The sequence below is a fragment of the Branchiostoma lanceolatum genome, chromosome 9, assembly GCF_035083965.1.
Source record: "Branchiostoma lanceolatum isolate klBraLanc5 chromosome 9, klBraLanc5.hap2, whole genome shotgun sequence".
Lineage (NCBI taxonomy): Eukaryota > Metazoa > Chordata > Leptocardii > Amphioxiformes > Branchiostomatidae > Branchiostoma > Branchiostoma lanceolatum.
In genome coordinates, this window is record NC_089730.1 from 6,894,244 (window position 1) to 6,921,460 (window position 27,217).

The 27,217-nt window shown below is 39.6% G+C and overlaps 2 protein-coding genes across 3 annotated transcripts in view; one reads left to right on the top strand and one right to left on the bottom strand.

The window, feature by feature from the left end:
* Positions 1–13,220, top strand: part of LOC136441311 (sulfotransferase 6B1-like) — a 59,270-nt gene extending 46,050 nt beyond the window's left edge. For both annotated transcript variants that reach the window (XM_066437524.1, XM_066437526.1), the window contains exon 7: positions 9,897–13,220. In XM_066437524.1, the coding sequence (XP_066293621.1) occupies positions 9,897–10,006 (110 nt within the window). In that variant the 3' untranslated portion in view covers positions 10,007–13,220. The remainder of the gene's footprint in view (positions 1–9,896) is intronic.
* Positions 13,221–13,588: 368 nt separating this feature from the next.
* LOC136442057 (IgGFc-binding protein-like) overlaps positions 13,589–27,217 on the bottom strand; it is a 78,087-nt gene continuing 64,458 nt past the window's right edge. The window contains exons 47-62 of the mRNA XM_066438659.1: positions 26,854–27,092; positions 26,493–26,630; positions 26,133–26,293; positions 24,960–25,231; positions 24,270–24,469; positions 23,286–23,355; positions 22,939–23,060; positions 20,055–20,210; positions 19,384–19,449; positions 18,754–18,946; positions 17,939–18,107; positions 17,510–17,663; positions 16,999–17,221; positions 16,388–16,555; positions 15,573–15,746; positions 13,589–15,297 (exon numbers count right to left, since the gene is read on the bottom strand). Coding sequence (XP_066294756.1) covers positions 15,577–15,746; positions 16,388–16,555; positions 16,999–17,221; positions 17,510–17,663; positions 17,939–18,107; positions 18,754–18,946; positions 19,384–19,449; positions 20,055–20,210; positions 22,939–23,060; positions 23,286–23,355; positions 24,270–24,469; positions 24,960–25,231; positions 26,133–26,293; positions 26,493–26,630; positions 26,854–27,092 — 2,501 coding nt within the window. The 3' untranslated portion in view covers positions 13,589–15,297; positions 15,573–15,576. The remainder of the gene's footprint in view (positions 15,298–15,572; positions 15,747–16,387; positions 16,556–16,998; positions 17,222–17,509; positions 17,664–17,938; positions 18,108–18,753; positions 18,947–19,383; positions 19,450–20,054; positions 20,211–22,938; positions 23,061–23,285; positions 23,356–24,269; positions 24,470–24,959; positions 25,232–26,132; positions 26,294–26,492; positions 26,631–26,853; positions 27,093–27,217) is intronic.

The window sequence follows — 27,217 nt, forward strand, 5'->3', positions numbered from 1 at the left end:
TAAGTATGGGGTGGGGGGCGTAACTTTGGTCAGCTATTACTCCCTAACCATGAATGAGAAAGTAAAGTGATTTCATTTCCTCAAATACCCGCCAAGTGCCCTATCGTTTGAATGCAAAGTTTGAACATTCTGATAAAGAGATTGAATTTTAGACCGGAGCACTGAATTGGTCTATAATGCTTTATAAGTATGGGGTGGGGGGCGTAACTTTGGTCAGCTATTACTCCCTAACCATGAATGAGAAAGTAAAGTGATTTCATTTCCTCAAATACCCGCCAAGTGCCCTATCGTTGAATGTAAAGTTTGAACATTCTGATAAAGAGATTGAATTTTAGACCGGAGCACTGAATTGGTCTATAATGCTTTATAAGTATGGGGTGGGGGGCGTAACTTTGGTCAGCTATTACTCCCTAACCATGAATGAGAAAGTAAAGTGATTGCATTTCCTCAAATACCCGCCAAGTGCCCTATCGTTTGAATGTAAAGTTTGAACATTCTGATAAAGAGATTGAATTTTAGATCGGAGCACTGAATTGGTCTATGATACTTTATAAGTATGGGGTGGGGGGCGTAACTTTGGTCAGCTATTACTCCCTAACCATGAATGAGAAAGTCAAGTGATTTCATTTCCTCAAATACCCGCCAAGTGCCCTATCGTTTGAATGTAAAGTTTGAACATTCTGATAAAGAGATTGAATTTTAGACCGGAGCACTGAATTGGTCTATGATGCTTTATAAGTATGGGGTGGGGGGCGTAACTTTGGTCAGCTTTTACTCCCTAACCATGAATGAGAAAGTCAAGTGATTGCATTTCCTCAAATACCCGCCAAGTGCCCTATCGTTTGAATGTAAAGTTTGAACATTCTGATAAAGAGATTGAATTTTAGACCGGAGCACTGAATTGGTCTATGATGCTTTATAAGTATGGGGTGGGGGGCGTAACTTTGGTCAGCTATTACTCCCTAACCATGAATGAGAAAGTAAAGTGATTTCATTTCCTCAAATACCCGCCAAGTGCCCTATCGTTTGAATGTAAAGTTTGAACATTCTGATAAAGACATTGAATTTTAGACCGGAGCACTGAATTGGTCTATAATTCTTTATAAGTATGGGGTGGGGGGCGTAACTTTGGTCAGCTATTACTCCCTAACCATGAATGAGAAAGTAAAGTGATTGCATTTCCTCAAATACCCGCCAAGTGCCCTATCGTTTGAATGTAAAGTTTGAACATTCTGATAAAGAGATTGAATTTTAGACCGGAGCACTGAATTGGTCTATGATACTTTATAAGTATGGGGTGGGGGGCGTAACTTTGGTCAGCTATTACTCCCTAACCATGAATGAGAAAGTCAAGTGATTTCATTTCCTCAAATACCCGCCAAGTGCCCTATCGTTTGAATGTAAAGTTTGAACATTCTGATAAAGAGATTGAATTTTAGACCGGAGCAATGAATTGGTCTATGACGCTTTATAAGTATGGGGTGGGGGGCGTAACTTTGGTCAGCTATTACTCCCTAACCATGAATGAGAAAGTAAAGTGATTTCATTTCCTCAAATACCCGCCAAGTGCCCTATCGTTGAATGTAAAGTTTGAACATTCTGATAAAGAGATTCAATTTTAGACCGGAGCACTGAATTGGTCTATAATGCTTTATGAGTATGGGGTGGGGGGCGTAACTTTGGTCAGCTATTACTCCCTAACCATGAATGAGAAAGTAAAGTGATTTCATTTCCTCAAATATCCGCCAAGTGCCCTATCGTTTGAATGTAAAGTTTGAACATTCTGATAAAGAGATTGAATTTTAGACCGGAGCACTGAATTGGTCTATAATGCTTTATAAGTATGGGGTGGGGGGCGTAACTTTGGTCAGCTATTACTCCCTAACCATGAATGAGAAAGTAAAGTGATTTAATTTCCTCAAATACCCGCCAAGTGCCCTATCGTTTGAATGTAAAGTTTGAACATTCTGATAAAGAGATTGAATTTTAGACCAATTCAGTGCACTGAATTGGTCTATAATGCTTTATAAGTATGGGGTGGGGGGCGTTACTTTGGTCAGCTATTACTCCCTAACCATGAATGAGAAAGTAAAGTGATTTCATTTCCTCAAATACCCGCCAAGTGCCCTATCGTTTGAATGCAAAGTTTGAACATTCTGATAAAGAGATTGAATTTTAGACCGGAGCACTGAATTGGTCTATAATGCTTTATAAGTATGGGGTGGGGGGCGTAACTTTGGTCAGCTATTACTCCCTAACCATGAATGAGAAAGTCAAGTGATTTCATTTCCTCAAATACCCGCCAAGTGCCCTATCGTTTGAATGCAAAGTTTGAACATTCTGATAAATAGATTGAATTTTAGACCGGAGCACTGAATTGGTCTATAATGCTTTATAAGTATGGGGTGGGGGGCGTAACTTTGGTCAGCTATTACTCCCTAACCATGAATGAGAAAGTCAAGTGATTTCATTTCCTCAAATACCCGCCAAGTGCCCTATCGTTTGAATGCAAAGTTTGAACATTCTGATAAAGAGATTGAATTTTAGACCGGAGCACTGAATTGGTCTATAATGCTTTATAAGTATGGGGTGGGGGGCGTAACTTTGGTCAGCTATTACTCCCTAACCATGAATGAGAAAGTAAAGTGATTTCATTTCCTCAAATACCCGCCAAGTGCCCTATCGTTTGAATGCAAAGTTTGAACATTCTGATAAAGAGATTGAATTTTAGACCGGAGCAATGAATTGGTCTATGATGCTTTATAAGTATGGGGTGGGGGGCGTAACTTTGGTCAGCTATTACTCCCTAACCATGAATGAGAAAGTCAAGTGATTTCATTTCCTCAAATACCCGCCAAGTGCCCTATCGTTTGAATGTAAAGTTTGAACATTCTGATAAAGAGATTGAATTTTAGACCGGAGCACTGAATTGGTCTATAATGCTTTATAAGTATGGGGTGGGGGGCGTAACTTTGGTCAGCTATTACTCCCTAACCATGAACGAGAAAGTAAAGTGATTTCATTTCCTCAAATACCCGCCAAGTGCCCTATCGTTTGAATGTAAAGTTTGAACATTCTGATAAAGAGATTGAATTTTAGACCGGAGCACTGAATTGGTCTATAATGCTTTATAAGTATGGGGTGGGGGGCGTAACTTTGGTCAGCTATTACTCCCTAACCATGAATGAGAAAGTAAAGTGATTTCATTTCCTCAAATACCCGCCAAGTGCCCTATCGTTTGAATGCAAAGTTTGAACATTCTGATAAAGAGATTGAATTTTAGACCGGAGCAATGAATTGGTCTATGATGCTTTATAAGTATGGGGTGGGGGGCGTAACTTTGGTCAGCTATTACTCCCTAACCATGAATGAGAAAGTAAAGTGATTTCATTTCCTCAAATACCCGCCAAGTGCCCTATCGTTGAATGTAAAGTTTGAACATTCTGATAAAGAGATTGAATTTTAGACCGGAGCACTGAATTGGTCTATAATGCTTTATAAGTATGGGGTGGGGGGCGTAACTTTGGTCAGCTATTACTCCCTAACCATGAATGAGAAAGTAAAGTGATTTCATTTCCTCAAATACCCGCCAAGTGCCCTATCGTTTGAATGTAAAGTTTGAACATTCTGATAAAGAGATTGAATTTGAGCCCGGAGCACTGAATTGGTCTATAATGCTTTATAAGTATTGGGTGGGGGGCGTAACTTTGGTCAGCTATTACTCCCTAACCATGAATGAGAAAGTAAAGTGATTTCATTTCCTCAAATACCCGCCAAGTGCCCTATCGTTTGAATGCAAAGTTTGAACATTCTGATAAAGAGATTGAATTTTAGACCGGAGCACTGAATTTGTCTATAATGCTTTATAAGTATGGGGTGGGGGGCGTAGCTTTGGTCAGCTATTACTCCCTAACCATGAATGAGAAAGTAAAGTGATTTCATTTCCTCAAATACCCGCCAAGTGCCCTATCGTTTGAATGCAAAGTTTGAACATTCTGATAAAGACATTGAATTTTAGACCAGAGCACTGAATTGGTCTATGATGCTTTATAAGTATGGGGTGGGGGGCGTAAATTTGGTCAGCTATTACTCCCTAACCATGAATGAGAAAGTAAAGTGATTTCATTTCCTCAAATACCCGCCAAGTGCCCTATCGTTGAATGTAAAGTTTGAACATTCTGATAAAGAGATTGAATTTTAGACCGGAGCACTGAATTGGTCTATAATGCTTTATAAGTATGGGGTGGGGGGCGTAACTTTGGTCAGCTATTACTCCCTAACCATGAATGAGAAAGTAAAGTGATTGCATTTCCTCAAATACCCGCCAAGTGCCCTATCGTTTGAATGTAAAGTTTGAACATTCTGATAAAGAGATTGAATTTTAGACCGGAGCACTGAATTGGTCTATAATGCTTTATAAGTATGGGGTGGGGGGCGTAACTTTGGTCAGCTATTACTCCCTAACCATGAATGAGAAAGTAAAGTGATTTCATTTCCTCAAATACCCGCCAAGTGCCCTATCGTTTGAATGTAAAGTTTGAACATTCTGATAAAGAGATTGAATTTTAGACCGGAGCAATGAATTGGTCTATGATGCTTTATAAGTATGGGGTGGGGGGCGTAACTTTGGTCAGCTATTACTCCCTAACCATGAATGAAAAAGTAAAGTGATTTCATTTCCTCAAATACCCGCCAAGTGCCCTATCGTTTGAATGTAAAGTTTGAACATTCTGATAAAGAGATTAAATTTTAGACCGGAGCACTGAATTGGTCTATAATGCTTTATAAGTATGGGGTGGGGGGCGTAACTTTGGTCAGCTATTACTCCCTAACCATGAATGAGAAAGTAAAGTGATTTCATTTCCTCAAATACCCGCCAAGTGCCCTATCGTTTGAATGCAAAGTTTGAACATTCTGATAAAGAGATTGAATTTTAGACCGGAGCACTGAATTTGTCTATAATGCTTTATAAGTATGGGGTGGGGGGCGTAACTTTGGTCAGCTATTACTCCCTAACCATGAATGAGAAAGTAAAGTGATTTCATTTCCTCAAATACCCGCCAAGTGCCCTATCGTTTGAATGCAAAGTTTGAACATTCTGATAAAGAGATTGAATTTTTGACCAGAGCACTGAATTGGTCTATGATGCTTTATAAGTATGGGGTGGGGGGCGTAACTTTGGTCAGCTATTACTCCCTAACCATGAATGAGAAAGTAAAGTGATTTCATTTCCTCAAATACCCGCCAAGTGCCCTATCGTTGAATGTAAAGTTTGAACATTCTGATAAAGAGATTGAATTTTAGACCGGAGCACTGAATTGGTCTATAATGCTTTATAAGTATGGGGTGGGGGGCGTAACTTTGGTCAGCTATTACTCCCTAACCATGAATGAGAAAGTAAAGTGATTGCATTTCCTCAAATACCCGCCAAGTGCCCTATCGTTTGAATGTAAAGTTTGAACATTCTGATAAAGAGATTGAATTTTAGACCGGAGCACTGAATTGGTCTATAATGCTTTATAAGTATGGGGTGGGGGGCGTAACTTTGGTCAGCTATTACTCCCTAACCATGAATGAGAAAGTAAAGTGATTTCATTTCCTCAAATACCCGCCAAGTGCCCTATCGTTTGAATGTAAAGTTTGAACATTCTGATAAAGAGATTGAATTTTAGACCGGAGCAATGAATTGGTCTATGATGCTTTATAAGTATGGGGTGGGGGGCGTAACTTTGGTCAGCTATTACTCCCTAACCATGAATGAGAAAGTCAAGTGATTTCATTTCCTCAAATACCCGCCAAGTGCCCTATCGTTTGAATGTAAAGTTTGAACATTCTGATAAAGAGATTGAATTTTAGACCGGAGCACTGAATTGGTCTATAATGCTTTATAAGTATGGGGGGGGGGGGCGTAACTTTGGTCAGCTATTACTCCCTAACCATGAATGAGAAAGTAAAGTGATTTCATTTCCTCAAATACCCGCCAAGTGCCCTATCGTTTGAATGCAAAGTTTGAACATTCTGATAAAGAGATTGAATTTTAGACCGGAGCACTGAATTGGTCTATAATGCTTTATAAGTATGGGGTGGGGGGCGTAACTTTGGTCAGCTATTACTCCCTAACCATGAATGAGAAAGTAAAGTGATTTCTTTTCCTCAAATACCCGCCAAGTGCCCTATCGTTTGAATGCAAAGTTTGAACATTTTGATAAAGAGATTGAATTTTAGACCGGAGCACTGAATTGGTCTATGATACTTTATAAGTATGGGGTGGGGGGCGTAACTTTGGTCAGCTATTACTCCCTAACCATGAATGAGAAAGTCAAGTGATTTCATTTCCTCAAATACCCGCCAAGTGCCCTATCGTTTGAATGTAAAGTTTGAACATTCTGATAAAGAGATTGAATTTTAGACCGGAGCACTGAATTGGTCTATAATGCTTTATAAGTATGGGGTGGGGGGCGTAACTTTGGTCAGCTATTACTCCCTAACCATGAATGAGAAAGTAAAGTGATTTCATTTCCTCAAATACCCGCCAAGTGCCCTATCGTTTGAATGCAAAGTTTGAACATTCTGATAAAGAGATTGAATTTTAGACCGGAGCACTGAATTGGTCTATAATGCTTTATAAGTATGGGGTGGGGGGCGTAACTTTGGTCAGCTATTACTCCCTAACCATGAATGAGAAAGTAAAGTGATTTCTTTTCCTCAAATACCCGCCAAGTGCCCTATCGTTTGAATGCAAAGTTTGAACATTTTGATAAAGAGATTGAATTTTCGACCGGAGCACTGAATTGGTCTATAATGCTTTATAAGTATGGGGTGGGGGGCGTAACTTTGGTCAGCTATTACTCCCCAACCATGAATGAGAAAGTAAAGTGATTTCATTTCCTCAAATACCCACCAAGTGCCCTATCGTTTGAATGCAAAGTTTGAACATTCTGATAAAGAGATTGAATTTTAGACCGGAGCACTGTATTGGTCTATAGTGCTTTATAAGTATGGGGTGGGGGGCGTAACTTTGGTCAGCTATTACTCCCTAACCATGAATGAGAAAGTAAAGTGATTTCATTTCCTCAAATACCCGCCAAGTGCCCTATCGTTTGAATGCAAAGTTTGAACATTCTGATAAAGAGATTGAATTTTAGATCGGAGCACTGAATTGGTCTATAATGCTTTATAAGTATGGGGTGGGGGGGCGTAACTTTGGTCAGCTATTACTCCCTAACCATGAATGAGAAAGTAAAGTGATTTCATTTCCTCAAATACCCGCCAAGTGCCCTATCGTTTGAATGCAAAGTTTAAACATTCTGATAAAGAGATTGAATTTTAGACCGGAGCACTGAATTGGTCTTTAATGCTTTATAAGTATGGGGTTGGGGGCGTAACTTTGGTCAGCTATTACTCCCTAACCATGAATGAGAAAGTAAAGTGATTTCATTTCCTCAAATACCCGCCAAGTGCGCTATCGTTTGAATGCAAAGTTTGAACATTCTGATAAAGAGATTGAATTTTAGACCGGAGCACTGAATTGGTCTATAATGCTTTATAAGTATGGGGTGGGGGGCGTAACTTTGGTCAGCTATTACTCCCTAACCATCAATGAAAAAGTAAAGTGATTTCATTTCCTCAAATACCCGCCAAGTGCCCTATCGTTTGAATGCAAAGTTTGAACATTCTGATAAAGAGATTGAATTTTAGACCGGAGCACTGAATTGGTCTATAATGCTTTATAGGTATGGGGTGGGGGCGTAACTTTGGTAAGCTATTACTCCCTAACCATCAATGAGACAGTAAAGTGATTTCATTTCCTCAAATACCCGCCAAGTGCCCTATCGTTTGAATGCAAAGTTTGAACATTCTGATAAAGAGATTGAATTTTAGACCGGAGCACTGAATTGGTCTATAATGCTTTATAAGTATGGGGTGGGGGGCGTAACTTTGGTCAGCTATTACTCCCTAACCATGAATGAGAAAGTAAAGTGATTTCATTTCCTCAAATACCCGCCAAGTGCCCTATCGTTTGAATGTAAAGTTTGAACATTCTGATAAAGAGATTGAATTTTAGACCGGAGCACTGAATTGGTCTATAATGCTTTATAAGTATGGGGTGGGGGGCGTAACTTTGGTCAGCTATTACTCCCTAACCATGAATGAGAAAGTAAAGTGATTTCATTTCCTCAAATACCCGCCAAGTGCCCTATCGTTTGAATGTAAAGTTTGAACATTCTGATAAAGAGATTGAATTTTAGACCGGAGCACTGAATTGGTCTATAATGCTTTATAAGTATGGGGTGGGGGGCGTAACTTTGGTCAGCTATTACTCCCTAACCATGAATGAGAAAGTAAAGTGATTTCATTTCCTCAAATACCCGCCAAGTGCCCTATCGTTTGAATGTAAAGTTTGAACATTCTGATAAAGAGATTGAATTTTAGACCGGAGCACTGAATTGGTCTATAATGCTTTATAAGTATGGGGTGGGGGGCGTAACTTTGGTCAGCTATTACTCCCTAACCATGAATGAGAAATTAAAGTGATTTCATTTCCTCAAATACCCGCCAAGTGCCCTATCGTTTGAATGTAAAGTTTGAACATTCTGATAAAGAGATTGAATTTTAGACCGGAGCACTGAATTGGTCTATAATGCTTTATAAGTATGGGGTGGGGGCGTAACTTTGGTCAGCTATTACTCCCTAACCATGAATGAGAAAGTCAAGTGATTTCATTTCCTCAAATACCCGCCAAGTGCCCTATCGTTTGAATGTAAAGTTTGAACATTCTGATAAAGAGATTGAATTTTAGATCGGAGCACTGAATTGGTCTATAATGCTTTATAAGTATGGGGTGGGGGGCGTAACTTTGGTCAGCTATTACTCCCTAACCATGAATGAGAAAGTAAAGTGATTTCATTTCCTCAAATACCCGCCAAGTGCCCTATCGTTCGAATGTAAAGTTTGAACATTCTGATAAAGAGATTGAATTTTAGACCGGAGCACTGAATTGGTCTATAATGCTTTATAAGTATGGGGTGGGGGGCGTAACTTTGGTCAGCTATTACTCCCTAACCATGAATGAGAAAGTAAAGTGATTTCATTTCCTCAAATACCCGCCAAGTGCCCTATCGTTTGAATGTAAAGTTTGAACATTCTGATAAAGAGATTCAATTTTAGACCGGAGCACTGAATTGGTCTATAATGCTTTATAAGTATGCGGTGGGGGGCGTAACTTTGGTCAGCTATCACTCCCTAACCATGAATGAGAAAGTAAAGTGATTTCATTCACCGGTATGCCTAAACACCTCACCCGAACTCATCCGAACTCACCCGAACTCATCCGAGTCTAATATGCAGTATACACGGGGCAATGACTTTCTGTGACGTTCTGCATGGATACATCGTCTATGTAATTATGAATAAAAAATATGCAGCAAATCTTAAGTATTTTCCCGTTTTTGCATGTTACCCCTCTCGTTCCAAGATGAGAAGGAATGTCTGTCCGCCATATTGGATTCTCAATGTTGTGGACCACTTAGGTCCGCCAATATATACCTTTTTGTAGTTTGACAGACGTCAGGACAATAAAACGGTGGAAGCCGTTTGGGTCATAGATTACAGTATAGCAAAACTGTATCGCGATCAACTTATGATAATTGTGCACAAAGTGTTTTTAAGCCTCAGATAGAAGCACGTAGTTGTTATCATGAAATACTATCAGAGAAACATACAAAAACTTGTAAATACTTAAAGAATAAAGACTTGCTGTATATTTTTTTTAATCTAGAACGTCACATAAAGTCATTGTCCCTTGCATACTACATATTTGACTCGGGTGAGTTCGGGTTTGTTCGGGTGAGGTGCAAATTCAAATTTGTGCATGCAGTTCTTTCATTACCTTCCAGGTGTCGTTGGTGACTGGAAGAACCTGTTCACAGAGCCGCAGAGTGAGGCGTTCGACAAGCATTTCAGAGAAAAATTCGAAGGATCTGGGCTTGAGTTTGAGTATGAATAGAGTATGGTATAGTATCTATTATAAAAAGTGTGTTAAACTCAACCCGTTGGATTTGATTTACACTGCAGAAATGTCACAAAAGAATGCCTATTGTTGTGTATGAACTGTCTCGGGGAAATTATAGAGAATCTAAGGCCCAATTTACACTTGTCCTTTTAACTGTATTACTTCACATAGACTACAGCTTTTTTCTGGGTGTAAAAAGAAAACTACTGTAGTCTACTACAGAAGTCTACTACAACCTCGGGGGTAGTAGTACTACACTTCGGCGGAGATTCTGCGAGACTTCGTACCGGGTGTAAAGAGAAACTGTAGTACAGAGGTAGTAGACTACACTTCGAAGGCAACAACCATGTTCGATCTGACGTAATTCGAACTGATCGCGCGTTCCATTTCGGGTCATCTGCGGTCATTCTTAAGTTTTCTCAGTAAAACCGAGCTGTCAGGCCCTTTTCCTTAGTATTTTGCATCAGATAAAACCCCTACCTTTTCACAAATTAAAACATGCTGAAATTTCCTCCCGCGATTTTTCAAAGGTCACAATAGGTCACTACAATTTCGTGACAATCAGGAACAGTGGGGCGTCCTGCTAGGCTTCCTGTCGTTGAGTGTAAAGTGGACGCGAATCTGAAATCTACTACAGTAGTAGAATACCATGTGTAGTACTACAGTTTCATTGAACTAGTGTAAATTGGGCCTAAGGCAACATCGATTTTTGAGAAGCTGGAGTCACCAGCTGGTGTCACCTTTTGAACACCGTTAAATTAACACAACTTGAAATGTAATTTACGCAGACGTATTTGTAGCAACTTAATAACAGTTGTTCAGGATGCAATCGATATTGCCAGTGCTTATTTTTGAAGGGCGAGGCCTGTTTTTCAAGACTTGGTCTAGAGCTTTTAAAGTCAAGCTCTTATAAGATTGTTATTTAGTATGCCTATTTAATAATGTTTTATTGGTCATACGTCTCAACAAATACATCTGTCACCAGAGTAAACTCAGCAATGCCCACTGAAAATTTACGCCCCCTTTGGTTTTCAAGTAACACCATGTTTTATGTATTCATATTCCGGGGAAATATATAAATATATGTATATGATTTGACATTTTAACCTGTAATGCATGTTTCTTCTACCTCATTTGCCAAACTTATGTTACAGGCTATAATATAAGTTTGGGAAATGAGGCAAAGGAATTATGCATCTTTTTTTCATCCTGTGATTTATTCATTACTAGATTTTTTGTTTGCCATCACTTTTTCCACTTGCCGTAGTGTTTCCATGGAAACTAGGAATTTAAGACAGTCGTCATGGCAACGGGAAGATACAGTCTACGAGTAATTTATAGGCAAGTTATGAATGCCTACTTCTGACACCTGGTTTGTGAAGGCGAGTTTGCGACTGTAGATCTGCTGCCTGCTTATCTCATGGTATTGGTTGCAATCAAAGGGCAGATACCACAGTCAGACTTGTGCATAGGAAGCTATGCTTTAATGCACTGAAACAAGAGCTCAGAAAAGTACTTACTGACATTGCAAGCTCCAAAGCTTTTTATGCACCAGAAAGCCACAACTATCTACTTTAGAATCATGCAAAGAAAAAGAATCGGCACGCAACTATCACACATTCAACTCAAATAAAAATTCAATACCAATTCATATTTATAAAAAGACCCCGTAACCGCTAAACTAACGTAGCAAACCTGAAGTATATGTAGCACAAATACTTAACTCTAGTATTAATTTACTGACGATATGATATCATGTAAACATCATTGGCTCCTGTCTTTCAACTTTGACCTTTGAACCCCATCATGACCCCCCCCCCCCCACGTTCATGCGTTCAAACAAAAACAAACAAAAGTACGATTTTCTTGTAGAAATGTGAAAAAGTGGGATCATTCGTCTTCCACTCTCTCGGAAAAAGAAGTCGAACCCAATAAGTTAGAACTTAGTGTCAGTAGTTAAGACTAGAGTGGTCACATGTTATACTGTTCATCATTGTCCGTCCTCTTCGTGTTACATGTACTAAATACTTGCAACAAGAGTTAAGAATTTGTGCTACATATACTTCAGGTTTGCTATCTTAGTTTAGCGATTATGGGGTCTTTTTGTAAATATGTATTGGCATTGTGCCGATTTGTTAAAAGTAGAGAGAACGCTAGCGACCCAAAAAACACCCCTCCCAATAAAATGGTATGGCGGCCCTGTGACGTCACAATTCAAAATGGCGGCCACTACACATGCCACCGGATCCAACAAAGGTTTTTGCTACGCAAAGCTGTAATTAGCCTACTTGCAATAAATTTCCTATATAACTTTCAGTTTGATAGTGCGTGTAACAATAATGACAGCTCGGTCTTTGATTAGGTATCACATTATAGCCAAGTTGGGGCCATGTGCATGCATTACCTTTTCATTTTATTGACAATTTCCATATTATCTTTTTCTGTGTATGGAACAGTTTTGCTATTTAGTTCGGAGCTAAAATGAAATTCAACTCAAAAAATGTTTGATCTTCCACGAGAAGGATTTCACCCTTAAGATGTTACATGGATGTTCCCTAACATATCTAACATAACTAAATCAAAGAGACGTTGACAAAGAAAACAAAAACACAATAATTTTCGTTTACCATTTATTATCTACATTTATATGGGTCTGCTGTGAATGATTCAGTTACCAGTTTCCAGTTGAAATGTCAAACTTGTTCTTAACCATCTTAAATTGAAAAGGCTCCATTTGTTATGTCCAGGCCCTTATATAATTGGTTGTATCTTATACATTGAAGTTATATAATGTATGCACGCCATACCTCTGAAATGTTGCGGGATGTACAAGGATACAGGGACTCATCAGCAATTTCATTGTCATTGTCATGGTGGAATCATCTTAAACACATACTCTCTCTTATGAGCCCGTAAACAATCTCTTAAGCGTTCAAACTGAAACTTTTTCTTTATCACCACAGCATAACCTTTACTATTGACAATCTATGATTTCAAGTTGAAAGGTCAAGAATGATTCAAGTAGTCATATTTGATTGTAGGGTCGGAACTTTAAGACGAATGTGTATAATGATACTTGCAATAGGCACATTTCCATGCCTTACCCAATTACGTTTTAAACAAAAAGTGCAAATTTGCTTTCCACATCTTTGGTGTTAATGATATTGGTGACTCGCGAGATGGGAAAATTAAACTTTTATTTCATTGCCGTTTATCAAGTAAAATTTAATTAACAATACAAGAAGCATTCTTTAACCTGAAATAACAATAAGATATTATAAGATAACTTAAGCCAAAGATCCCATAAATACCGATGAAACTATTTCACCAATGCGCGCAAGTCATCTAGCGTTCAGCATTATGTTCTGTAACATAATGAGGCGTTTTATCGTTCTGAGTGGCTTAAATGATAAAGCAAGCATGATATAGGTAAATATATTGGTTTAAAACTTATCAGCTATCCAAACTGATTGTTTAACTATTTGTTTGGTTTATTGGGCAAGATAACGTTATACAGTTGTTTGATAGGTCATGGTTTCAATAAAACGTCATATTTATGGAATACTAACGTCATTTGTCAATTAAGTTTCACTTTGTTTTTAAGGGAAATTCACCATAGTCGCAATTTCATACTCGTTTTCTGGTTGGCCTTTGGGTGCTTTGAACCGCCAAGTAAGATAAATCAATGTTTTATTGGACATTACGAAATTATGTTGGAAATGCCATTCTCCGTTCCATGGGGACCAGGGGAGACCAAATACTTTTTCTCTGATAAGCGTTTAATTTGTTTACACTTAGGAATTTATCGCTTTTGCAATCTTAATCAACCTTTTTTTCCAGATGAAAGAATTTGTGAGGATTTATTCAATTTGGTCCGTTTAACAACCGCATAATGTTTCTGTGCTTTTCTTGGTTAATGATATTCCGATTAACTGATCAATATAATTCAAACCCATTGCCCCTTTAGCAGCATCTAACACCAAAAGAAAATTAGATATTATTTTTCTATGAATTATTAGGTTATATCAATGTTAATCTACTTATTCCACGAGCAAAACCTGCTTTTTAAGTTTTGCAATGTTAAGACGATTGTTTCTTTTCTTGGGGAAATATGCCAAACAACGTGACAAATAGAAAGAATAAGCAAGAACTTTGACATGTTGTTTTTAGCTTAGATGTGTTGGGGTGGAAATTTAGACCAATTTTGACAAATTTCACGTGGAATAGGTTCATAATTATGATTTAAAATTTTCATCTGTTTTAAAATTAGGATCCAGCCTTCTCAAAATAAAAATTATTCAGTGTTTCCCATGCTAAAAACCTTGTCGTTAAGTTTGGCAGTTATCAATTTCAGTTTGGCTGGATAGCTTGCCTGATTTTCCGTTGTTTCGAAATGTATGTTTCGTAAGAAGTACAAGCATTGCTGAGCATATTGTGAGGGACGTGTCCATGGATTTAAACGTGCATGGGTCTGTCATGTAGGAAGAGGTTGAAAAAACAACATATTCTTTTACACGTTGTGAGTAGAAATGTTGTCCCAGAAAATCTGCTAGATATTATTTATGCATTTTGCTGAAGACAGAATGTGTATATCACGAAACAGATACAAGGTTGTGTGTTGTTCTATCACGTCACAGCTGAGAGACTTATGCTAAGAAGCCAAATAGTTTGCATATACACTTTTGATTGTAGTCTATTAGGAAAGATGAAGCGGTGTCGCAGATCTAGAGGAGACGGGTCCCTCTTGAGAAGCAAGCACTAGACAGAAGAGAGTGGCAGGCTGTGGCGGCCCGCATCGGCGCTAGCTGAGGAGCGGTGAAGAGAGGGAGAGGGAAAGAGAGAGAGAGCGAGTTACAGGTAATAAAGAAATAAAGTATTTGGGCCAAGACGATGCAATGATAGCGTTTAGGAAGCATATAGGGGGTAGAAAAGTGGATAGGATTGAATCTTGGAGATTTAAAGAGACGAAAACATACTCTGAAAGTGATGCATGATTCCTCTGGCAATGTGAAACAATGTTAAGTCTCTTCAAATGTCTTGGTATCTCAAGATTCGAGTCTAAGTCGCCTGTTTTATGGACTGCTGTACATTTAGTCGTGCTTATCTGTTGAGATGATTAGGACTTGAAAGCTGTAAAATTTAAGTTATTGTGAAGTTTTTGAAGATGCAAAGGAATCATACGCTCTTTCAGACTAATGATCAGAACGTCCGTTTCGCAGTATTCATCGGGGGAAAGAAGATTCTCCCACCAAAGACTGCATTCCCGATGTCAGTAGTCACTCAACCTGCAATCAAAGTCAAAAGCGTTTCATTAATTTGATGTTTTTCCAATCATTGTATTTCAGGACGACATAAATGAGACTGAGAAGTGGAATAATCCAACCCAAAAAAAATGCAATGTTTTTTTTTTCAGTCAGCATTTTAACCCTAATGAATGTACTTGTGTAATGATCCAAGTCTCTAAATCAAAAACAAAACTTGGATTGCGATATCAGACACCGATTGACCTTGATTTGGAAGTTCATCTTAACACAATACTTCACAAAAATATTCAGCTTACCCCTTTAAATCGGGTAAATGCACATTACTTCGTTGCCCTGGGCATCGTAGAAAACGGCATTGCAACCTCCGCAGTAGTTGGCTCTGCAAGTTGCGTCAGGATTGGCCGGGCATTCGGCATTATCACAGGGGTCGGCAAAGCACTCCACCATGTCGACGCCAGGTGGGCACGGGGCTGGTAACATCAATAAAGCATTGATAATTAGCATATTTCTTTAAAAAAAAAAAAAAAAAAAAACAATCAAGCTAGTAGTAATCAAGCGTTTGAGGTATCACAGCATTTCTTCCTTATGTATGATAAGAGCACATACAATATCACTTCTTAGGATGATAACTTTTACGACTGACATATTATGAATATACTATATGAAGCATCACCTATTGAATATTAATTAGCTATCTACATACCAACAATCATGAAAACCCCTTCTTGAGTTATTCTCTTTTAAAGTCTCAAACAAAAATCTCTCCCTGTAGTTCCAAACAAGCCGCTAGGAGCCCAAACCTTCAACACTTACTCTCTGCCTGAAGCACTTAAAAATCACGACCATAACATGTCCAGGATACGTGATATAAAAACCGGACCTTCTGCTGCAGTATCGTAGAAAGCAGCTATCTAATTTGATCTTAGTTTTCCCGACATCTATGTATACCCACGTACCAAAATTATAAAGATCCACCCGCAGCTTCTCAAATTATGCCGTCCACAAACAAATAGACTGAATCACAATCACAACCAACCACAAACAACACTGAAAGCATTTACTTTTTTGGCGATGATAATGAATTCACAGAATGAAGATCTCTTGCACTTACTTCCACAAGTACTCACACATTCCGCCAAGGTTGCAAAGTTGTTGTCGTTACCGCCGCAGCCTCCATAGATGAACTGCTCGCACTGTCCACTCTGGCTGTTGAAGTACCACCGTGGAAAGTAAGCCTTACAGAGTCCAGGGTCCGCGGGCTGGTGACAGGTGGCGTCATCTGTATAGATTTTGTGAGCAATATCATATCAACTCTTATAATTCTGCCGGGTAAACTGTCACAAGAAAACAAGGATTACTGAGGTCTTCTGAAGAATGGCTTGAACATTTAGATATATAATCTGATGTCAGTTATACCTCGTATTTTGGTTCCGCAGTTCGGACACGAAACACATTTGGGAAAGCATCATACGAATGGGACCTATAGTAGCAAGTGGCTGAAAGCCTTCTGAAGAAGAGAGGGAAAAGAACCACGGAGAGTCGACTGAACCTCTAGATCTATAATTGCCTTCCCCGCTTGATTGATGTCAGTCTCATTGTTGAAAAATGTCCCACAACCACATCCAGGAGTTTATAGGTATTGTTAATAATTCAATGGGTTAACTCATTTGTGAAGTCGTATTCATAGCATGGGAACTATATTGTGTATGGCTTTGTACTAACCGAGACAGACGGCTTTAACGATCATGTTGATGCTGTCTTTCAGGGCGTCGAAGTCGTCCAGCTCAAACCGACAGTCTGTGTCGCCGTTGGCAATATCCAGTAGTTCTGCGGCGTCATAGTTGCCCACACCGATGGCGTACACCTTAACGCCATCCGCGGCCAGGGCTTGAGCGGCCGGGACGACATTGTCCCATGACTTTCCGTCGGTCAGAACGATCATAATCTAGGAAAGTATAAAACTGTGTCATTAACAGTTTTTGTCAGTATTTCAAAATTGGGAAACATTAATTAACTGCACTATCAGGGAGGGACATCCGGGGTACATAAGGTCAAGGGTCGTGCTGTTAATTAACCAATTTAGCTCTGCCGAAATGCCCACAATTAATCTGCTGACTACCACTGTTCTCTTTGCACTGTTGTGCACGATGTAGGTTTGGCTTTTCTCAATAAACCATCATCATAATGCATTTTTACGTTAATTATGAACTCAAAATCATGTGCATGTACTTACCCTTGGGACAGGTGCAAGCCTCCAGGCGGCGTTTTGACGTGCGAACTCCATAGCTTCCCCGGTATATGTGGAGGACCCATATTGGTACGTCATGGTATTGATGGCGGTGACGAAAGATGACACATCAGGGTGATCTCCCAGGTTACACGCCAGGCTGGATAATCAAATTAAAATACGTCAGACTCTGTCAGCCGACACTTACAGTACATATGGTCGTGAGCAGCATTTGATTAGCCTGGCACAGCAGCAAATTAATATGGCTGTTATTCTGAAAGGTATGCATCTGGTCAGAAAATCTGCTCACTTTTGGTCATTTGTGGTCACTTTGGATTGTTTGTCTTGCCTGCGTTTAGGTCTGCCGGAAAGACAAAATTAGCGTTAAGGCAGCTTTCTAGAGCCTTAATATTTACATACTGGGAAAACACTTACTCGCTGCTAGATGAGTATTGAACCACGCCAACTCTAGTGTCAGTTAAACTGATGGTGAAAGCGCCGACCACATCCACAACAAACTGTTGGATTTTCTCGAAGTTATCGTCACCCACGCTGCCGGATCCGTCCAGAACGAAAAACAGGTCCGAACTCACGTCACACGCCACTGTTGGATTGGGGAATATTGTCAACGTCAGAAAGTATTAAATTGTCTACAGTATAACTGTTTTGCATTTGGAAAGGAAGGTAGTGCCTTTAAGTCTGTACTTTACAGGCAAATCTTTCAAAACACCCTTTTATTTCAGCTGAAATGATTAATTGCAGTGATACTAGATTCTAGTAGTCTAGTAACCAACATAAAGTTTTGGATTGAATTTGATTCAAAGTGTGTTTGTTGCGTAGGCCACGGCAAGTAAGTTTTATATATGACATCTTCTTCAGACTCCAAATTTGATGCGAGAGCGCAAAAACTAAGATGTGCAAAATGGGACAAGATACCTAAAAACTTTACAACTACACTCAAGACTACCGCACTGGTGCCACGTCTACTACTACGATCAAAGGCTACCACGCAAGTGTCAATTCTACAACTACACTATGTATCGCCGGAGGAGAACAATTTTTTTCCAAAATCAGGCGAAAATCAATGCGCGTATGAATATCATCCATTCATTCGGGGTTTGCCACTATAACCTCAAGGCCAAACAATGGTGACTCAGAGTGAAAGAACAAATCAACCGGTATGTAGATTTACTTGTTTTTTAAACAAGTATACGTGTCACACAAATCATGAAACTTAAACCAATACGTACCACACAGATCTTCCAATAGTCTTACGGCAAGATCGCAGCAGCTGAAGCGGTCGAACACTCGGTCCCACCCACCCGCGATGTACGCAAGCGCAGCGTAGTTGAAGAAGTACGGCCTTCCAACTGCCACAGCATACAGCTCAATGCCCATTGCTCTTGCTGCATCGGCTTGGATTTCATACAAGTTGGCTGGGTTCTAGTAAGTTAATAAGAACAAGAACAACAGATCTTTTTTTAAGAACATGAAGGCATAATCTGCTGTATAACACACAGTGACCATGGTAGCCGAGGAGCAAACAAAAGTTAGACCTTATTCACTAATCAACTTAGATGTTTTATGTTTTATGGTTACCTAATTCAACCAGGCATTTTGTTTCAACTCCTCATGTTACTATAATTACGACTGCAAAAGCATGATACTATGATAGCCACCAGCATAGACTGATACAAATGACCTAAGATCTTAGAGATATCAGATACTGCACTTATATCATATTTCTGTCCAAATAATGAGATTAACGCTAATAGGATAGATGAAGGGGCCTTCTGGTAAGCGGACATGACCTAGAATATTACCTAACAGTACGCAACATTAGATATTTCTGAAAATAACCAGCTAGAAATTAAGCTTACCTCGATATACGCACGACCATCTGTCAGTACAACAGCCGCACTGGGGATTCCGTTTCGGTAATCGGCCTAAAACAAACAGAACAAGACAATTTAGAAACGAGGTGATAGAAGAAGAAGAACTTTATTGCACGACTATTGTAGCAGGTACAAAGTATCGCAACAACAGTTAACATAGAACAAGACCTAAGTATGGAATAAAACTATTCACTACAAGAAAATGACTAACTTAGGCTTTACATGATTCAAGTTGAGCTAATTATGAGTATCATTATTTTTTCTAATAACAAAACAATCTTTTATATATTTGCCTATTTCAACACTGTGTGAGCTGTTGAATCTAGAAATATAATCAAATCTATCTGTAGCATTGACCGTCTTAAAATCTGAAGTACTCGAATTTATAAAGATGTTATAACTTATCAGTCCTGCAATGAGGAGTCGCCAATACACCCTTGAATAAAAAAACTAAAAGATACGATACAATCCAACTATTTTCTACATCAGGAGTGGCGTACAAAAATACAAATGGAATCGAAATTCCATATCAGTTTCTTGAAATGTTACACAAGTTATGTTCCTGACTGCTGGTGATATGCACTATCAACGGTACAAGACCACATCATAAAAGCTGCATAGTGTACAAAGAAAGTGGGGGAAAATGATTCTCCTACCGTAGCCTTCATATAACGAATGGCATTCCCAGCTCGGCTCTCGCCCCCAGTGAAATCAGCAGCCTTAATTTTGGGGATGAGACCGGAAGTATCCACGTTGTAGAGTCCCAGAGAGATCAGCCACTTCGATATGCAGTCAAACACAATGTACCCAACCTAAAAGCAACAACAACAAGAGTTCCACGACCTCATATCTCCATGAACAATTCTATTCATGCAAATGATTTACACATTTTCATGATATATGCTTGGCCATAAACACCTTTATCTAAACTTACACACGTTGCAATATGGACAGTCCTATAATTTTCCAATTAGATGCATTATGGTGTCTTTGCATTGATTATGCAAATTAGGAATTTATTTGCATAATTGATATCTGTTGATGCTCTACTTTCCATAAACTACATATGTTACATGTATTTGAGTCTGATAATGGAAAACACTGCAAATATAGATTTTCCTCATTAGCTATGCAAATTAAGTCCCAATTAGCATAATTTGCACTTCATTGTGTTTCTCTCTATCTAAGCTACCTGCATACTAAATATCATGGAAATCCGTTGTTCCTTTGTTCAGTTATTCTCCTAAGAAGATTTTCACAAAAACGCCCCTGCAGTTCCAGAGGAAGCTGCTAGGGGGCCCAAACCTACACCACTTCTTTATTACATCACAAGCTATCTGCCACCCAAAAATCAAGACCACAGCACGTCCAGGTCAAAAGATACAAAAATTGAAGTTCTACTGCAGTACCAAGGTCACATACCAGGGGGGCCAAAATCGACCTTGAATTTCGGCTTCACAACACCTGCCCACATACCAAATATCATTGTAATCAACCAAGAGGCTCTTGAGTTATGCTGACTGGAATAGTGCGGAAACACATACAAACAGACAGACAAACAGACAGACAGACACACCCAAAACTAAACTACGCACAAAAAGTTTGGAAACTTTACTTTGATTGATCATATTTCCATTGTTTTTTTATCAATTTCAATGTATTATATATCGTTGGAAAGCCTGTGTAATTTCCTTTCCTATGATACCCTACTCATTATAATTGCAATCTAATGGAGCGAGCACCAGGCCTGCTTACGCGAGTGGGTTGTAGAAAAAATGTGCCCAAATTTCCATAATAGTGTCAAACACCTAGCGCAGCGTCAAACCCATTAGTGGTGGTGTCGTCCAAATCGTGAATGGAACAGTGTGTGGTGGAATGTTATGTTCACAGCTACAGATAAGAGAAGGTTTATTTCGACTGTTGGATGGGTAAATTAAAGTGTTGGGGCGGCGAGGAGAACCCTATGCTGACTGTTACACAGATAGACTGACTGTTTGTTGGGGTCAGTGTTATAGTGTGAGGCAGTACAGCGCTAACTGCCAGCGGAAAAAAAACAGGCTAATCATCCTAAGCAACTTCGATGTGTCGATATAGAGACACCTTTCTCCATCCAGTCACATTTCCAAGATCCTTATCTCTGCAATATGATTATGAGACTGGGTGCCATTCTGCAAGATGATAGTGCACGTCCATACAGAATGAGTCTGTGAGAGTCATTTCAGACCACCTCCAGTACCTATGCAGGAATACAGAGGATAGAATGGCCCTCCTGTAGCCCAGATCTTAACACAAATTGAACACAGTCTCAGACTCTGTGATCACTGATCAGCTTGGGCGAGCTGTGCATGCAGTTGTGATCAACAGAACAACACTGGTCGACCTGCGACGACTCCTTGTGGAAGAATAGCCAGGGGCCGCGTACCAAAACTGGTGACAAGCATGAGGAGGATGTGCCGGGCTGTGTAGTCAGTATTAAGCCACCCTCATCATAACTGAGGCTCCTTTACGCATTTTTTCTTTGGATGAAGACTACCCTTGGCTTTCATATTAATGTGTTTTGTTGATTCAAGTTTCACATCACCCTCGTACAAAAGCCATGTGCTACCAGCAGAAGACAAAATACCGAATTGAGCGTTTTACATTTAGTAGGGTAATTTGGGCACTTTTTTTATGAGACTCGCTCGCATAAGCAGGTCTGGTGCTCGTTGTATTAATTTACAACAATAACAAGTTAAGTATCATGGGAAAGAAAATCATAAAAGCTTTTCAATGATATATAAATCATTGAAATTGATCAAGAAACAACGGAGATATGATCGACCAAAGTTAAGTTTCCGAACTTTTTGTGCGTAGTTTTATATCTCCATTTTTCATGGAGATAATTCATGGAGATAATGACATCCCATTGTGTAAAACATTCCATACGAAATGACAAATATGCATTCATGTCACAGTCTGTGGTGACGGACTCTCAACACGTGTTGCCAAAGAGGGGTAGTTGTCAGATTTATCTAGCGTCTACCACACATATCCTACTTGCCATATTCATGCCTTGAGGGAATCAAGTACATACAATCAACCGCCACCATGTCCAGTTGAGGCTGTTAAGCGCTTAACTCATCTATAAGCTTAGAGTTAGGATTACTCAAGATCTGATCATTTTGCACATGTATTTAGTTAGTATTAGTAAAACATGCCAAAAGACGAAGTGAAAAAATTGTGCTAGTGATTTTTTGTACGAGTAACACAATACTTTTGCAGTCTACTAGTGATCTAATGAGCTAGCATGCCCCTAAATTACTAAATAACTAGTAAGAGATTCTTTGAATCCTTTACTAGTGATTAGCTCATTAAACCAACTAGTAGAATATTCTCTTACTAGTGATTTAATGATTTAGAGGCATGGTAATCACTAGTAAGGCGTCTAAATAATCTCTAGTGATTCAATGAGTTGGGATGTAAATGTGCTTGACGCGTGCATTGACTGAAATACTTTTCTGAACTAAATAAATGTGCTAAATAGCCAGAGCTATTACTCACGTCAACATCCAGGCCATACAGGCATTTGATGATATGAGCGATGTATTTTTCGGCAATGAACATTCCGTACGGTCCAATGCTAGACGAACGGTCCAGTATGAAGACGATGTCAAAGGAACATCCTGCAAAGACACGGTGTTCGGTTTAAAAATTCATAACTGTTACAATATATCTGTATAAATTCATAAAATAAACTAACTTCAAAGAAGCATATCTCATGTAAGATACATACGATATAAATGTGATACCATGCCTATAAGACAACATTTTATCAGGTATCAATGTGTAAGATAGATGATGTAAGAGCATCACAATACTTTTGTAGGACTTTATCAATCATCACGTACGTTTGCAGATAATTCTGTTGTCTTCCCTGCAAACACAACGTCTACCGTCGTCTACCCAGGTTTCATCGAGCTAAAAGTGGAAAGAAATGCAATAAAATCAACAGAATCAATGAAAAGCGGCCTGTGTGGCCCAAAGAAAGGGCTATGGTTAGGGTTAGGGTTGGGGTTGGGGTTGGGGTTGGGGTTGGGGTTGGGGTTGGGGTTGGGGTTGGGGTTGGGGTTGGGGTTAGGGTTAGGGTTAGGGTTAGGGTTAGGGTTAGGGTTAGGGTTAGGGTTAGGGTTAGGGTTAGGGTTAGGGCGTCGAAAGAAAAGAAAGGCTTTGACCTGACTTGACTTGAACATAATAATGTGTCTGCCTCCTGAGATGATCATGTGGCATTTTAAAACATGAAATGAAGTCGCTTTCTGACTGATTGCACTTTGAATCAATGTTTCTTAGTAGGATATATGCTTTAGAACTATCACCCGAAACGGGTTAGGGCTAGTCACGATATTGTATTGTATTCCGCTACAGTATAATTAATGCACACCAAAACATTTATCAATGGCTCGCAGAATGGGTGTTACCGTGAATACACGAGGGCATTCACAGCAAGACTATAGCATGTCCAGAAGAAAAGATATGAAAACCGAAAGCTCTTCTGCAATACTACTGAGTTCACACAACAGGACAGGGGGGAGGAGGCAAAATTGACCTTGAACTTTGCTTTCTTAAATACGTTATTACAAAGCATCTAATGGTTCTCACGTTATGCTGGCCACAAATATATCCGGAAAACACAAACATGCAGACATAACCACACAAGCAAACAAACAAAACTGTACTTTTATCTTTTGTGGAGGTTATAAATCAATTGCTCGTTCCCTATAATTACGCCCTATTTTTTATTGCCCAGAGCATCGACCAAGATTGTACACCAACATGACATGATATTCAAGAATGTGACTACTCCAAGGCCCAAGAAACATGTTCATTGTACTGACCTCGTAATATTGACCGGTCATAGGGTCGGTACATCCGCATTTTTCTACTGGAACACAGTGTTGTCCGCTCATGATGTACCCGTCATCGCACTCGCAGCATTCCACACAGAGGGTGATACACACGGGGTTGGGCTCCTGGCAGGTCGGAGGACAGGGGCTTGCGCATGGATTGTAGTGGCTGTTTGGTGGACACGGCAAGGCTGTCAAAAATTGTAAAAATAGTTAAATTCTACCTCTTCAGACAGTTTTACCTGATGTCTCAAAGGCGCCAAACAAGTAGTATTGGTCTATGATAATATTATCTGTACTTATATATAAAGTTTAAGCTTTGTATAATTTTTTACTTACTAGTTAAAGTTCTCTTTTTGTCACAGATAGTTAGTTTTTGTATCACTTCTGTAATGCTACTTTTCACGTATTGTTCCAACTTAAGTATGATGTTATGATTTTGTTCTTGGTTGTAAGAATTGGTGGAGGTGAATAAAGTCGTGAAAAAAAAGGCTGTCAAAAAGTTTTAAAAGAGTTAAATTCTACCTCTTCAGACAGTTTTACCTGATGTCTCAAAGGCACAAAACAAGTAGTACTGGTCTAAAACAAAATATATGAAGATAATTTCTATAGAATATGTGACTAAAATCCCGAAAGAATTGTGAAAATACATCGGAGATCTTGAATTAGAAGCGAGCTTACGACAAAGTTTTGCAGTCCGCCAAGTGATCGTCACGCCGGCGTCCTCACAAGCGTCAGCATATGCCTCCAGGTTCTCACAGAGGCCCACGATGTCTCCGTCCCGTGCGCACATGTCGAAGACGCAGTCGTCAAAGAAATCTGCTGGATCCACAACGGCATGGCAAGCAGCAAAGGGGCCGGTAGGGTTTGTGATGATCCCGCACATGTCATTTGACGACACAACTGTCATTAAGCCGTAGGGACACGGAGGAGGGGGAGGTGGTCCTATACACCTGAGGTGGGCAGAAAATGTCATCACGGTCATGCATGGAAACATGCTTGTAAACGAGCATAAAATAGTGATATGTAGTGATCAATAATAATAAGTTTATTGCAAATTCATGCCCGTAGGCTAATTGCATGTTGACAACAATGTCGAAGTACAAACATAAAGTAAAACATAAAGTAAAACATGATACAAGATCATACTAAATTGCTAGTCTACAATAAGTTTGTATATCTACGGTACTAATGTGGGATTTGGAAGCAGTGGAAAATAAAAAGTCCCACACTTTCAATGATGAGTGGGTTGGATGATTTCAAAAGGAATATTAGTTTTTGTGTATTTCTTAGTCTAGAAAAGCTTTTAGAGATTTAAGATACTTTCGTGAATAATCTGTTTCTTTCTGCTTCGAATCTGGGACATTCGCAGATAAAATGTATTTCATTTTCCACTGCTTTCGTTGTACACTGTTTACACGTTCTATACTGGACCATCAGCTTTTTGTATCTCCCTTTCTCTATTTCTAATGGCTAGCAATAGCACACACACAAGATGTGATGTCACAATGAACTGAGCTGTGCTTTCTAGACGACTAAAACCTTATGAAGTCAGTGCTGCCACCTTCACACAATAGTCCCACAAAGAAGAGAAATGCCGTCTAGACTATCTTTGTCAACTCTAACGTGTGCAAATTGTCTTCCTGTCGCACACACCCCACGTGACGTCCAGAACCCACCCAACCCGAGAGCTTTACCGATACAATTAGCATGGTTAAACCCTCTCGAAAAACGCAGTTATGAGGTATCATAATAATACAAATGATATTTATTTTGCGGCGTAGTCAAGTAAACAACATTTGTCTATCAACGGCTATTTACGAAAATTTGAATCACACTATCAATAGAACATACTTCTCATTGTCTTCGTCCTCGACCAGCCAACTATACCCAAAATCGTTCCAATTGGTAGCGATAGTCATCATATCTGACATCATGAAGTCATCGCCCTTGTCTCCGTTGTAATTGCCACACAGCCCACACATCCTACCCCAGTAGTAAGGTGTAACCTTCACCTGTAGCAGCGTTTCAAAATGCATAATCATTTCTCCCTCAGATAGATACCTAGATTAGACAATTTACTGACCATAAAGCATTACAGATTTGTTCTCATTGGATGAAAGGCCAATGGTACAATGCAGCCTAATCAGTAGGTATTCGTACTACATGCAACTTGTCAGCATAGGGAATTGCCCTTGTCAGTGACGTGCTTACCTTAACACAGTGACGCCCATTATAGAAGATGTCGACGCAGAACTCTGTCAACCGCACGTGAATCCATATACCTCGGAACCTGACGCGGATCTTGCCACCTGCCAGCTGGAAGGGAACCGTCCTTTGCGGTCCATTCACCTGACCATAAAAAATAAGGCATTTTAGAGGAGTTGACGAAGCCGTGCAGAAAGACAATATCATGCACGAAAGCATTCAGCATGGATCATATCAATAGTGACAACATCTCTTTAGAAAATGTCGAAGACAGGTAAATGAGTGGTCATTGGTTATCACAACTTTCATATTGGTGTATTCATAGACAAATTGCCATCACAACACTCCTATCAAAAATGTCTCTCACCGTCACGATATTGCCTTGGTGAATTCCGACTTCGTACCCGTGTGCTATCACGAACACTGCACGCACAACGGACACAACTGGTCTGCGGGGTACGGGTACGTGCTGTACTTCCACGGTGAAATCGCTGGGGTATCCACAGTCCTTGGCGAATATGTATCTGCACGGGCCTTGGAAGTGGTGACGCCCTTTGTCAAACTGCTTTGTGTGCGGATCTCCGCAAGAACGGCAAATTCCTCTCCCTGTCAAGTACATATATGAATGCATGTATGTATGTATGTATAAGACAGACGTGCACACACAGTCACACACACACACACACACACAAATACACACAATTTAGACAGACGTGCACACATACACATGC